Source organism: Colobus angolensis, unplaced genomic scaffold (genome assembly GCF_000951035.1).
Source record: "Colobus angolensis palliatus isolate OR3802 unplaced genomic scaffold, Cang.pa_1.0 Scaffold515, whole genome shotgun sequence".
NCBI classification, from domain to species: domain Eukaryota; kingdom Metazoa; phylum Chordata; class Mammalia; order Primates; family Cercopithecidae; genus Colobus; species Colobus angolensis.
In genome coordinates, this window is record NW_012118655.1 from 410535 (window position 1) to 424909 (window position 14375).

Consider the following 14375-nt stretch of genomic DNA (forward strand, 5'->3'; position numbering starts at 1 on the left):
TCTCTCTCTTTTTATTTTTGTTTTTGTTTTTTAGGTGAACAAGGTGAGTTCTGCACTTGACCGGGTGGCCCTAGTTTGGGGTGATATCACATGTGGCCAAGCCTCCACGGGATTTAGTTAGACTGGAGCAGGCTTATACTGTATAAGAAGCTATGATAATGCCTGATGATGAGAATGTCTGCCAACAGCCTGTGCGTGTGTGAAAGTAAAGTGTATCTGTTAATCTTTTTTATCCAAAGACCCCCAAGAGATCCTCAGGCATCTATGGAAAATCTCAGAGCCTAGCATAGAACCAATGAACTTTAGAATTTATTGAATTCCTACACAAATACCTAGGGCTAATATTGAAGGCCATCACGGCATAGGAAAGATGATAAATTACAATCTTGACTGGGTTATGAAACCCAAAATAAAATGGATTTAAAATATACAGGTCATCAAAGACCATGCAGCCCACCTCCCTAGGGAGCAGGGACAAAGGCTTCGGGACATGTGGCAGGAGCATGAGTAGAAGGACAAGAACACCTCCGTGCTTCAGCTGCTGTGGCAGCCAGGAGGGGTCAGGTAGGAAGGCCAAAGGGATCCCAGCTTCTGAGGGAGGCAGCTATTATTTTATTTCCCAGAGAAAACAGGAGTAAAATGCTTAATTTTCTCAGGTTGGATTGAATCGAGTAAAAGGATTACTGTAGAGAAACCATTTTACACCGGGTCTTTTTTTGTTGTTTTTCTCGCAGGAACACTGAGCACTCTTAAATTTGCCTATTAATTTCAAAAGACAAAGTTATTTATGCCGTGCCTACTTCTAAATAGAATTTGGGTCAACCTACAGTAAAAAGGTGTGAACAGAGGAAACCTGCCAATCAGTTACAAAATTTAAAAGCCATCAAAAAATAACAAAGGGCTGAGAATTAGGTAGGCAGTTGCTTCTACCAGGAAAACTAAACCCAGGACAGCTACTATGGATCATTATACAATTTAGCTCTGAGATTCCTAGTAGCCCATGGCAAAGAGGGCAATTGGATGATTCCCTAGTTCTCTTGTCTCATAAAAGAATGCCTACATCATCAGGATATGTATTTTATTTCCCAAACATTGAGGAATTTGCTATATATCTGTTTATGTGGGTAGGTGATATCTTTGTTTGCAGTTGTGTATAAACTGGAGAGAGGATCCTGGTGTGGGTCTCCTCTCCCTCTGTAGCCCTGAGTGAGAACAAAGGGGAGAGGAAGCACGAGGGAAAAATAGGGAGAGATGGAGAAACAAAGGAGGCAGAGAGAGAGAGAGAGAGAGAGAGAGAGAATATGAATCAGATAAAACAAAGCAGATACCCAAGAAATGTCGGAACAAGAGCCCTGATTCGGGTCTTCCGAGTTCTTGCCCAGTTCTCTTTGTCCTTTGCAAGGGTGTTTTCCCTGAGATGACACGGAATGCCAGCTTATCTATGTGTAGCTGTGTGCTGTAGGTGGGGAGGTGGTGGTGGTCCATCTGTATCTGACCATAAGTCATGCTACATCACATACATGGAGGCAGCATCAGGAAGGGTAAAGAACAGGAGCGTTGGAACTCAGCTGTTCTGAATTCCCATGAGGCTGGGACTGTAACCAGCTGATGACGCTGGGCAGATATTCTCACCTCTCTAAGCCTCAGAGCCCTCAACTGTAAAATGGAAATGGCAGGCACAGGGACATTCCTCACATCATTTAGTGCTGGTGTTGTTTTTAAGGTAAGTCAAATCAAATGACATGTGTTTATGTAACCCCTGATAGGTTCCAACAGAGGTGCAGCCCTCCACACACATATTCTGGTTTTTCCTTCCCTCCCCACTTGTTTCATCCTCCACTGGGGCACATTGGATTTGGCAGAGCAGGGGCCACCTTAGCCCTGGCTCAGAGCTTTGAGGGCCTCAGGCCTGGCCACAGCCCTGGGTCATCACCTCCCCTGCTGTTCTTCTATCCTCTACCCACAGTACCATGACAACCAGAGGAGACTGCCCCCCGAGTTCTTCCAGAGAAACACTCCTCTGAGCCAGCCTGATAGGTTTCTCAAGGAGAAAGAAGTGAGTCAGGAGCTGTGTCTGGAACCAGGGACGTACCTCATCGTGCCCTGCGCATCGGAGACCAACCAAAAGTCAGAGTTCATCCTCAGGGTCTTCTCCAGGAAGCACATCTTTTAGTAAGGACACAAGGTCTCTCCTAGAGGGTGGGGACCACTTGGATGAGAACAGGCAAGGAGGGCAAGGTTGGAAATGGCAGAGACCAGGGTCTCTGCTGCTGAGACAGAAGAGAGATGGGGAGAGCAGGAGACCAGGTGACTTTCTGCATGGAGAACATCCCTCCCATTCCTTCCCACCCTCTTTCCACTCACAAACTAACGCCATGCTAGACGTTAGAGAGAAAAAGATAAAACACACATGGCTCCTGCCCCGCTGAAGTTCAAGGTCTGGAAAGAACATGGATATATGAGCAGTTATTGATCTTCCAGTGCACCCAGTGTAAGCATTTTATATGCACAGGGTGTTATTGTTACAAGATCCTCAAGGAGGAGAATTTGAACCAACTCCCATGGTCCTGGGGGAAGCAGGAGTGGCTTCAGGGAGGGGGTGACTATTAAAAGATGCATAAGGGGTTGCTCAAATGAGGGGAGGCTGTCATGAACTAGCAGGCTTCCATTCGGCTACTGTATCCAGTTGAATTAATGTGCACATATCCCAACCAAACATATTATTTTGCCTACAATTGTTTTACCTGTCAGGTTTTGTGGGTTTTTTTGTTTTGTTTGTTTGTTTGTTTTTTATGTTTCGGCTACAGGTAGTTTGACTTGATCTCAGGCAGGCCCCAATGCCATGTCAGACCACTAAGTCTCATGCTCATCTTTTAAGACTAGTTAGATGAGGGTGCAGGGAATTACAAGCAGTGTGCTGTGCACATGGCTGGAATGTACACTTCAAGGGGAAGCAGGAGGTGAGGTGTGAGAGCTGGGTGGGTCCTTGTGGTGCCTCAGTGAAGGAACATGAAAGACAAGCTCCCAGGAGAGGGGGAAGATTGGCCAAGAAATTCCCAAGAGGAAACTCTGGGTTTTTTGTTTGTTTGTTCTCAGTGAAATTGGCAGCAGTTCTGGTGTCATCTTCTCGAAGGTGAGTAGTCTGGTGGAATTCCATGTGGCTGGGACTGCTTTCCAAGACAATATGTTGGGTTTCTCCCTTCAAGTTAAGGAGTCGGGGAGGAGATATGCGGATCCTTACAGACTCTGTTCTATGGCAAACATTACCCGTTGTATCCTAAAAGTACCCGGGCTTTGCTGTTTTTGCACCAACAAAGAGTAGAGAACTACCCTTCTGATCAGGTCCTTGTCACTGAGGGTCCAGAGCCCTGGCTGTATGAGTTACATCTCTACTTTCTTCTGCTTCTCTTTATCTGGTATTTCTTTTGTCCATTTCACTGTTTGTGATTTCCCCAAAGTGAGGGAAAATTGGAGAAGCAAGAGCTGTTTGTAAATGCTATAGTGTAAAATTAAAGACAATGCAAAGTCAAGCTCATGGTTTTCAGAAGCCTGGAAGCCATGAGACATTAGGGTGTGCACGAAAGTCCATTTATACAGGTGAATAACTATGTCTTTCTATGTGTCTCTTCCTATAGGAGATAGAAGACCAAAATGAAGGGCAGAATGAATTCTTCACCAAATTCTTTGAAAAGGTTAGTTGAACAGGTATGGTGGGGGCAGGGGGTTGGGAAGAGCAGGGGACAAAGTGGAGCATATAATTTTATAAAGTATAGGTTTACATCTGCTTGAGGCTGCATAGAAACTGTGATTTAAGGCTACCTATTCCCCAAACTGCCACTTTCTATTAAAGTCCTCAAGTTTTTAGACAAATGAGTAGAGCCATTGTCTAGAAGTCTCCTGTAAAATGATTCTCTGTTCTTGGAAGCTGCATTGATTAGTTGTGGGGAAAGCAACTGTAATCTTTCATCCCTGAGAACATGGGATATAACAGAGTAGAGTGTCAGAGTTGGGAGTAGGATGGGGAAGGGGGGGTGCAGAGCATGACAATGACAAGCCCTGGGGGCCTTGGGGAGGGCTATTGGAGGGGAGCCCATGGAGAAGGGACCCTTGAGTGGTCACCAGGAGAGGAGGTGGGACTGATAAGAAGGGGGAGGGCCTGGGACACACACTTGGTCTCTGTGGCTTCTTCCCTTGGGCTGACCCAGATGTGAGTCTAGCAAGGGCTGATAGTATGAGTGCAGGGCTCTGGAGGCCACGCTATTCTAACCTGCAAGACACTTAGGAATAGGGTGAGAAACATACTGGAAATCTGGGGTCTGATATTTGAGCAATGTTACTAAAACAGAGAACAAGAGCCCCTTATGTTAGTGATATTCCTGATTTAAAGTCACAATTTACCTGCCTTGCCCATCTGGAATTTTGTTTAATGTAGCTGGAGAGGATAAATCAGAATCTTATATGTATTGTTTATTAAAGTTTTCCTCCATACCAGTGGTTTCCAAACATTTGATGCTGCAATCCTTTTATCAAACGAAGTCGCATAGAGAATCCCAATATATATATAAAACAACTAAAAATTGCATATTATGAATATGCCTCAGTTTTTAAAATTCAGATGTTTGATACTTATATTTCATTGATATATTTTAAAATCAAATGTTCATATAAAGAGTTTCTTTTAATAAACTCTAAGGTTAAAATCTGGAGTTTTGACTGATGACGTTTTATTGAGAATGAAATTCAAACCAAATTGTTGACTTAACTTCAGAAGCACCTGGATAGCACCTTTGAGAATCACTGTTCTCTATAAACCTACTGAAAAGTCATGCTCTGCCAGGGTTCTCTGGGGTTGGCACCCAGTTAGAAAGCATTGTGAAGTTCTTAGGAAATCCCAGTTTAATTTCATGGCCAGTCATGTGACCCTTCTGCCATCTAATGAGCCTTCAGTAACAGTTATTTTTTCTTGCCAATCTGCTTTCTATTCAGTATCCAGAAATTAATGCAGTTCAATTGCAGAACATCCTGAACCAGATGACCTGGTCACGTAAGTGTTTTAGAGCCATTCTGTAGGACTTAGAGGGGATGCAACTTTTCTAAACTCTGGCTTTGTTTCTCTTTCCCTTGGTGGGATGCATGAATTACTGAGCACTGGTCTTAACTGTGGCTATATTTTACACAAGGGTGGATTATGTGATCTGAAAAAGCAGTAAGGAAATTTATGCAGCTTTGAAAATCATTATTATTTTGCTTACTTTGGGTATAGAGATATATGGCAGTGAAAATGAAGATTCCTGCCATTTTGCTAGTCAGAAAGGAATAACTGAGTACCTCTTTCTTGGCAAATCAATTCCATGTGGAAGAACTGCACCCATTTCCTCAACCTGGGATATAAATATTAAGTATTAACTAGCCTACCCAGGGAACTGTCCGATGAACTCATGTTAAATTGATCAAGCTATAAAACTCTGGAAGGAGAGCACATACCACCTAGAAGAACTGCAAATGGGTAGCACGGAGGCTTTTATATGAAGCCTGGGATAAATTATTAGAAACACTTAAAGTCCATATAAAATATTTTATACATATATTTGGAGTGAGAAGAACACAGAAGAAATAGGCTGATTTCTCCAGGGAGACAAATGAACTTCAAAGTAAAAAAAGTAAAACAACCAGAGTATTTGCTACCAAAGTTAGATGATTGCTTCTTCTTTGTATGAAGCCAAGATTTCAAATCCAGACAAATTACAGTCCTGGCTATTGTGTGATTCAGGGTTTGAAAGAATTTGCAAAAGGCTTCTCAAAGCCAAATTCAGTTATCTGTAAAAACAGGCAGAGGGAAGACTCTAGGAATTGTAGAACATAAGACTCCCCCTCCCGGCTGAAAATAAATTCTAGGTTCATTCTAGGGAAATTACCTAGAAGAAATGGCTTGTGCACATTTAAAAGTTTTTAAAAGCCTTGATTGCGTATATACAAAATGGTTTTCCAAAGCATTTATTAACAAATTGCTTTCATTTAGTCATATGAGAGGGTTCTAGATGGATAGATCAGAGAAATACTGTAGATTTTGGCAAGATATTTGGTGAGTCTCCCATGATAAATGATAAAATGTGAATTGGCAAACAATAATAGTAGATGTATTTACAACAAATCTTATCACCATTCTCAAGAGTTATACAAATATAAAACTAGAGGGGTAATTCTATCCAATTACAGGCAAGAGTCTATATGCTTAGATGTTTAGATGAGAGTTCTTAAATTCTATCTGCCCTTGGTCCTGTTTATTTCCCCAATTTTTATTAATGTCTTGGAAGAAGACATGGAATATAGGCTTATTGGAGCTGCAGATGGCACAAAACTGGGAGAAATCATTAATATAATAGATAGCAGAATTGAAATTCAGAATGTTTTCAACAAGCTGTGCCCAAACCAAAAAGATGAAATGTAGTCAGGAAGATAATAAACCACTGCCATTTTGATGTAGACCATTTTAAAATGGTAGCGCAAGTTCTTAACAGAAGAGACCTCATTTTTGTGGCAGTTTATGTGAAAGATATTTGGTTAATTTAGTTGACCTCTAGCTAACATGAACTAATTGTTTCAAGTTGCTGCTAAATAAGCTCATACAAATTCAGGGTGCATTTAATAGGAGCATTTAGATAAGTGTTTTTAAAATTGTGTTCCTGGAAACGTTAGAAACCAAGAGGTTTAGTAAGTGTTCCATGAAATAAAAGAGGTTAGCTTCTATGGTCAATTGTACTTAGGTCTTCAGTACCTCACATACAGTAAAGTGCATGGTGAATGAAGAAAAGCATCAATAGATGCAAAGTATCCTACATTTCTTTGACCACAAAACTCTTTCCCTGCAGAAAATCTCCTTTGAAACATAATTTGGGAAATGCTGACTGAAAACTGAAAGTGATAGGTGTACTGTATTCTGTTCAATCAAATTGCATCTGGAAGACTGTGTTCAAATCTTGATACCATATTTCAAAGAGATACTGGCAAAATATAGGGCTCAGAAAAGGGTGTCGAGGGTTTAGAAACCATTGCATCTGAGGAGTAGTTTGGGAAATATTCAGATGTTTAGAAGCAAAAGCAGAAGTCAAAGAAGAGACAAATACCTTTTATGCTTTTCTGGAGGTGAAACTGGGACCAGTGAGCCACTATTATAGGAGGTTCCTTTGGACTTAATGAAAGAAGTTTCTCCTGACTGAAGCTCTTCACTCATGTGAAAAAGTGAGCACCTGTAACTGACAGACCATCCATCAAGAAACCTGGGGAGGGCTGGGCGCTGTGGCTCACTCCTGTTATCCCAACACTTTGGAAGGCTGAGATGGGCGGATTACTTGAGGTCAGGAGTTTGAGACCAGCCTGGTCAACATGGTGAAACCCTGTCTCTACCAAAAATATAAAAAATTAGCCGAATATGGTGACACATTCCTGTAATCCCAGCTACTCAGGAGGCTGAGGCAGGAGAATTGCTTGAACCCGGGAGGCAGAGGTTGCAGTGAGCCAAGATTGTGCCACTCCAACCTGGGCGACAGAATGAGGCTCAAAAAAAAAAAAAAAAAGAAAGAAAGAGACAGAGAGAGAGAGAGAAGGAAAGAAGAAGAAGGAGAAGGAGAGAGAAAGAAAGAGAGAGAGAGAGAGAGAAAGAAAAAGAAAGAGAGAGAAAGAAAGAGGGAGGGAGGGAGGGAAGGAAAGGAAGGAAGGAAGGAAGGAAGGAAGGAAGGAAGGAAGGAAGGAAGGAAGGAAGGAAGGAAGGAAGGAAGGAAGGAAGGAAGGAGAGAAAGAAGAAAGGAAAAGAAAAGAAAGGTTTACAAGAGCCTTTGCAAAAGCCTTGGGACCCTATGTTTTCCATTTAATAACTAGGTAGTGGCTGCCCCCATGCACAGATCAGGAAACCAGGGCTAAGGGAAGTTAAACAACATGCCACAAACTCAGCTGTCCTGTATCTCAGCCCTGCAATTTTTCTAGCAAACACACTCCCTTTCTAAGTGGATAATTGTAATCAATGTTTGATCATCCATACAATGGAGAGGCATATTGAATAGATAGCCTAAGGGGGATTGTAAAAACAAAAACAGTCTGCAGAAACCGAGACAGTGCAGGATTAGGTGTACAGGCATGGGGCAGGTCCCAGCTCTGTCACCAGCTGTATGAGCTTGAACAAGATCAGGCCCTCTCCAAGTGCTCATTTCATCAACTAGAACATGGGGGAGTTAATGCCAACCTCACCTGCTACAGGTGAAGTGTGTAACTCAGTGATGGATTCATGGTGAGGGCTCAAACAGAGATGGGGTGTGGTGATACTTTGACCCAATGTCTCTGATGCTAGGGGTATCTGGGCATGGTCTACAAAGCCAGCCATTAAACTTAAAAAAATGTAAAAGGCATCCTTAGCCACCCTGTGCCTGACTCCTTCCATAGCGGGTTTTTTAAAACAATAATGAAAAAAGGTTACTGTTTTTTAAATTTAAATCACGTAAAATTGGCCATGTCAAAATATCCTGCCTCAATATGAACAGACACTTCTCAAAAGAAGACATTTATGCAGCCAACAGACACATGAAAAAATGCTCGTCATCACTGGTCATCAGAGAAATGCTAATCAAAACCACAGTGAGATACCATCTCACACCAGTTAGAATGGCAATCACTGAAAAATCAGGAAACAACAGATGCTGGAGAGGATATGGATAAATAGGAATGCTTTACACTGTTGGTGGGAGTATAAACTAGTTCAACCATTGTGGAAGACAGTGTGGCGATTCCTCAAGGATCTAGAACTAGAAATACCATTTGGCCCAGCCATCCCCTTACTGGGGATATACTGAAAGGATTATAAATCATACTGCTATAAAGACACATGTACATGTATGTTTATTGCAGCACTATTCACAATAGCAAAGACTTGGAACCAACCCGAATGTCCATCAATGATAGACTGGATTAAGAAAATGTAACATATATACACCATGGAATACTATGCAGCCATATAAAAGGATGAGTTCGTGTCCTTTGCAGGGACATGGATGCAGCTGGAAACCATCATTCTGAGCAAACTGTCGCAAGGACGGAAAACCAAACACCACATGTTCTCACTCATAGGTGTGGGAAATGAACAATGAGAATACTTGGACACAGGGCGGGGAACATCACACCCTGGGGCCTGTTCGGGGGGTGGGAGGCAGGGGGAGGGATAGTGACAGGAGAAATACCTAATGTAAATAACGAGTTAATGGGTGCAGCAAACCAACATGGCACATGTATACCTATGTAGCAAACCTGCACGTTGTGCACATGTACCCTAGAACTTAAAGTATATATATATAAAAAGAACTCAATAAAGGATGCTAAGAAGAAAATGGTAGGAGTGAAAGGAAGAGGCAGTGGGATATGTCATATTTAATTTGTTTATGTTTAGGTATAAAAGACTTCGTGTGTATTAAAATTATATCACTATCTATTAATTCTACTGGTACTCTACTAACAATAATAAAATATAACATTTCGTGGCATTAAAAAAAATTCTGCTTCACTTAATGCTAGCTGTGGTCATCACCATCATCACCTCTATCATCATCACCTCTCCCAGTGCTGCTGTGCTCTGGGCTTATTCTGTCTTTTCCTAGCAAGAGTGAGGGAGCCCTGGGCTGGACTGGCCAGCGAGGTGAGGCCAACTAGCGAAATCAGACATGATCAGACATTGAATGAGGCCATCCACAAATTGCACATCACTTTGTGGAGGGCTGATCACTGCCTCCAAAGCATGGATGGAACTCTCCCTGGCAGCTTTTACCTTAACCTATTAATCAGCTTAATGCATCGGGTACTATGAGCATCCAGGAATTCAGGGATCTGTGGAAGCAGCTGAAGCTCTATCAGGTAAGAACAAGTCTTAACCACACCTCTTTGGAAGATGGTGTAGGAATGGCAGTTCTACAAAGCTGTAGAAGATACTTCTCTCCCCTGCAGTCCTTTATATCCAACTCACCAAACCTCTATTCTCCCTTCAGTGAGCATTTCCTCCATCGTTCTCTTCCAAGCTCAGAGAGCCGGTTGCAGTAGTCTCCTGAAGTTTCAAAACACATATCTAATCATGCTGCTTCCTTACAAAAAGCTTTTTAAGACTCCCCATGGACTTCAGAGAAAGTCTAAACTCCTTGGCACACTGGGAATTTAAAGTCTTTCGTAAATTTGCTCCTTCTTGCTCTTCCAATCATTGCTCACAACTCTCCCACTTGTCTCCTAAGTCAGAAAGCTGGAATCACTTTAAAGTGTGGATAATGTGCTTACATTAAGCACATTTACCCACACCAAGACTGTCTATACCCCATGAGAAAAAGACTTTTCTGTTTTTCAGAACCCTTGCTCTGTAGGAAACATAAGGTGGTAGGATCCCAGCATGGACTCTGCCATATTCTTACCCTGGCAGCAGGCCCTGCATGTGGAGCCTCAGATATCTTCAACAGCCCCTCTGCAGTGCTGACAGAGGACACACAGGGGCTCTCAGATGGTGCTTGGAAATGCCTGGCTTCCTGAACCTCTTATTTGGTTCTTTGCAGAAGGTTTTCCACAAGCAAGACAATGGGTCAGGATACCTGAATTGGGAACAGCTGCGTGCTGCCATGAAGGAGGCAGGTAGGCACAGGAAGAGCTGGAGCTGTGGGCACACACAGGCAGGGTGCACACTCACCAGGCAGAGGAGAGGAGATGCGTGGCATGCTGAAGTAACTCTGATACGCAGTGTGACTCTCAAAGATGTAGATCTGCAATCAACACCAACATTTTTTATGATTGTCACTGTGATCCTAGCCAACATTTATGGAGGGTTGGCACATTCAACTTCTCATTTAATCTTCAACACCACCTTGTTATAATCCTCACTTCACAGAGGAGGAAATTGAAGTTGTTGCCTGGGGTTTAAATCCAGGACTACCGGGCCCCAAAGCAGGTACTTTTGAGCACTTAGCAGACTGCCTCCTTCCTTGAAGGCCAGTAATGTACTTGATGAAAAAAGCCTCATGCTGATTGCCTTAACAGACAGGGGTGAGGAGTAGGGATTAAATAAAATAAATTGGTTAAACAATTAAACTATTCAAAATGAACCCTATAAAAGATTTCCATGCTATCCGGATTCAGGTCCCTAAACTGGAGGGACAATTGAAGGGGCCTTGGGCAGGAGGGGAGCTGGGTGCAAGCCCTCAGCACCCACAGCAGGCCCTTGTGCTTAATGCAGGAATCATGCTCAGTGATGACGTCTGTCAGCTGATGCTCATCCGCTACGGCTGCCCCCGCCTCCAGATGGGCTTTGTCAGCTTCGTCCACTTGATGCTGCGTGTAGAGAACATGGAGGGTGAGATGTTCCTCCCATGGAGGGAGCAGGAAGTTGGGGAGGGCCAGGTCTTCCTCTGCTGCCCCATGACTTCCCACCTGTCCCTAGTTTAAGCACAAGGGAGGACAGCTGCCATCCCAGAAACGGCAGACGAGGGAAGCTATGGGGACCTCCAGCCAAGTGCCTGTGATCCCTGGCTGCAGATACCCAAACTCATTCATTCCCTGCCTTGCTCCAGAGACATAGGCTTGAAGTGGCTCACTTATCATAGGTGTGGCTGCATGTGGTCATGTGTAGGCTGACACTGGTTTCCCTCATGTTTTCAGAATGGATATGGTTAAGGTGAGATATATGGGAGGAACTAGTTCACAATGTTTCCAATACACACATTAGCTGTGTTCCTTTCTGCTGCATTTTCACAGATGTCTTCCAAAACTTAACCCAAGATGGCAAAGGGAAATACCTCCAGAAGCCAGAGGTAAGACTTGCCCCAAGGAGGTGGCTCATGTCATCTTAGGTAGAGGTGGCCCTTGCAGGACCATGCTCTTGTGAAGGAGAAGGGCTCTGGGGACCTTTATTCTGCTGAATTTGAAATTGAGCACTACATTCATTGCACTCATTCATTCATTCATTCATCCATCAAATATTTTCTGAGCACCCACTTTGTGCCAGGCACATATGAAAGGTGTATCCAATAACTCTGATTGCAATAATGCCATGTGACAAATTTACAAAACGTCAGCAGCATATATATGACAAGCACTTATTTAGCTTCTGAGACACGTGGCTGGGAGTCAGTGGATCTTAGCTGGCTTGCTCATGTATCTATGGGTTAGCTGAGGGTTTTGCTGGGTACCTGAATTGAGGAAACTCTGCCTAGATTTGTTCTTCCCGGGGAAATGGGAGAAACACAAGAAAGCGAGCTTAAACACACTAGGTCTCTGAAACCAAGGCTCCAATCTGGCATACCTGCAAGTCATTCTGCTGTCCAAAGCAAGTCACATGGCCAAGCCCATTTCCTCCTCTTTCATATCACTTTGCAGACACAGCAGAGTGTGTTGAATGAATGAGGTGATATGCCTAGGAGAAGACAAATTCATGTATGAAACTGATTATCTTCCCTGATCATTCAAAATGCACTGATTTATTGAGCAGCTGCTAGGTGCCAGGTGTAGCGCTAGGTAATGTTCATTGTAAGGACATTGGAGTCTGGAGTTCAATCCTCTGCTCTTTTATTCTGCAACCCTTCCTCTGATATGGCCACTTAGAAACGATTCAGTCAAAGCTGGAATGTCTTTCTTGATCTCAAATGTCCATTTTATGGAATTGCTTTCCAAGCTGTAGGAACCTGCAGCCTGTGTCACCCCTCAATCCCTCGAAGATTCGGTGTGAAGTGGGATTCTACTGGAGGGCCAATGGCCAGAATTTTCAGAGCCTATCCCTGAACTGTTTAGCCCCACACTTGAGTGCTGGGGCATCACTCCTGATCCCAGGCAATCCTTCCACAGTGGCAGGCTCCGGTCTGGGAGAATAGGACAACACAAGTGTGGCACCTGAAATAGGACAGTTCAAAACCGAGCAGGGTCCAGTGGGCAAAGAGCTATCACAGGAAGAGAACTGCACTGGGGTCTGAGAATGGGTTGAAGCCACAACACTTCTTGTAACTAGCTGCGGGACCTTAGGCAAATCACAATAAATCTCTGGGCCTCAGCTGCCCACACAGGTGAAATGAGTGGAACTAGGTGGGCTCTGAGATTGCCTCCAGCTCTGACCATCTTTGGCTCAGTGAGGATCAGGACCACCCAAGCTCTGTAGGGAATGGCAGCCACCTTGTTGGATATCACGCTGAGGCTTTCTCTGACACAATTGGTAACTTCACTATTCTCAGCTTTATCATTCTGAGGGATTGGCCTGGGGAGTGGTTTCCCCAGAGATCCCCTCTATATGAGTTAGAAGGGTTGTTCATCACACCCACATAAAGCTGTCAGACCAAGGGGCCCATAAATGTAAACATGTAGAATATGCTTTAATGGATTTCTGCTACCCTGCCAGTTTGCACACCTGCACAGAGCTGGCACGAGCATGCCAAATTGAATTCATGGGAAAAAAATTCATTGAGAATTGAATACAGAATCAGCCTGTATTTGGCTGTCATCATTCATAGGCACCGTGAGAAGTCAAGGTTGATTATATTTCAGGTTGATTTATACTTCCTAATGGATGGTATGGTCCCTCTAGCTAAACCATCCATTAGTGTTCTGTCTCCACGGCTCCCCAGGAGTGTGGGGTAGGGAGGCCCAGATGAGACATGGGTCTGAACTGACCATCATTTTCTTTCCCAACATGTCCAGTGGATGATGATGGCACTGTACTCCTAAGAAAGTTGAGACTCGCCTGCCCTCACTGAAGACTCTGCTTGTGGCCCAAGAGCAGCCTTTGGCTGAGACCAACCCGTGCCCACCCTACTTACTGATCTTCAGAACTGCCTCACCAGTCGTCACCTTCTTAGCTGGGAATATTTCTCCTCTGCAGCCCTCCCCCTGCATGGCCAACATGCAGAAAGGGAAGGGAGGAAGTAAAGATTGCATCAGATTTGTCAAAGCCAGCCGTCCTTCCCTGAGGCCACAACCTTGCCACAAGCAGAGATATTATCTGACATGGCCTAAGCATTCTGACTCCAGAGCTAGTGTGCTTAGCTTCTGTACAACACTGCCTCTGTGGCTGCGAACTAAAATTACTTTAGACATGCCACATGTTCTCACATGTGGGGTAATCATCTAGGTTTTAAGGTCTGGAGAGGGAATGATATATCCTTAGACACTTAGTCCCAGCATTTGCAAATTAGTAGAGACATAGGCTAAGTTTCAGCTGTTTGGGGATGGAGTCAGGGATATAGTGGGTTTTCAGAAACACAGACAATAAGAGACTTGCCAGAGTCCAGGTGGGGTGGGCTGGCTGTGGCATCTGAGATCATGGGGTAGTCTTCTGATGACAATACCTCCATATGATTGGATTTGGGGGAACCCAGTAGGTT

The 14375-nt window shown here is 43.7% G+C and overlaps 1 protein-coding gene across 1 annotated transcript in view; it reads left to right on the top strand.

Annotated features, from left to right (window-relative positions):
- Window positions 1-13719, top strand: part of CAPN14 (calpain 14) — a 40364-nt gene extending 26645 nt beyond the window's left edge. Inside the window, exons 12-22 of the mRNA XM_011960582.1 lie at window positions 35-43; window positions 1967-2172; window positions 3097-3133; window positions 3636-3692; window positions 4987-5039; window positions 7061-7070; window positions 9823-9891; window positions 10572-10647; window positions 11246-11362; window positions 11764-11819; window positions 13693-13719. Of these exons, the coding sequence (XP_011815972.1) occupies window positions 35-43; window positions 1967-2172; window positions 3097-3133; window positions 3636-3692; window positions 4987-5039; window positions 7061-7070; window positions 9823-9891; window positions 10572-10647; window positions 11246-11362; window positions 11764-11819; window positions 13693-13719 (717 nt within the window). The remainder of the gene's footprint in view (window positions 1-34; window positions 44-1966; window positions 2173-3096; window positions 3134-3635; window positions 3693-4986; window positions 5040-7060; window positions 7071-9822; window positions 9892-10571; window positions 10648-11245; window positions 11363-11763; window positions 11820-13692) is intronic.
- The last annotated feature ends 656 nt before the right edge of the window (window positions 13720-14375 follow it).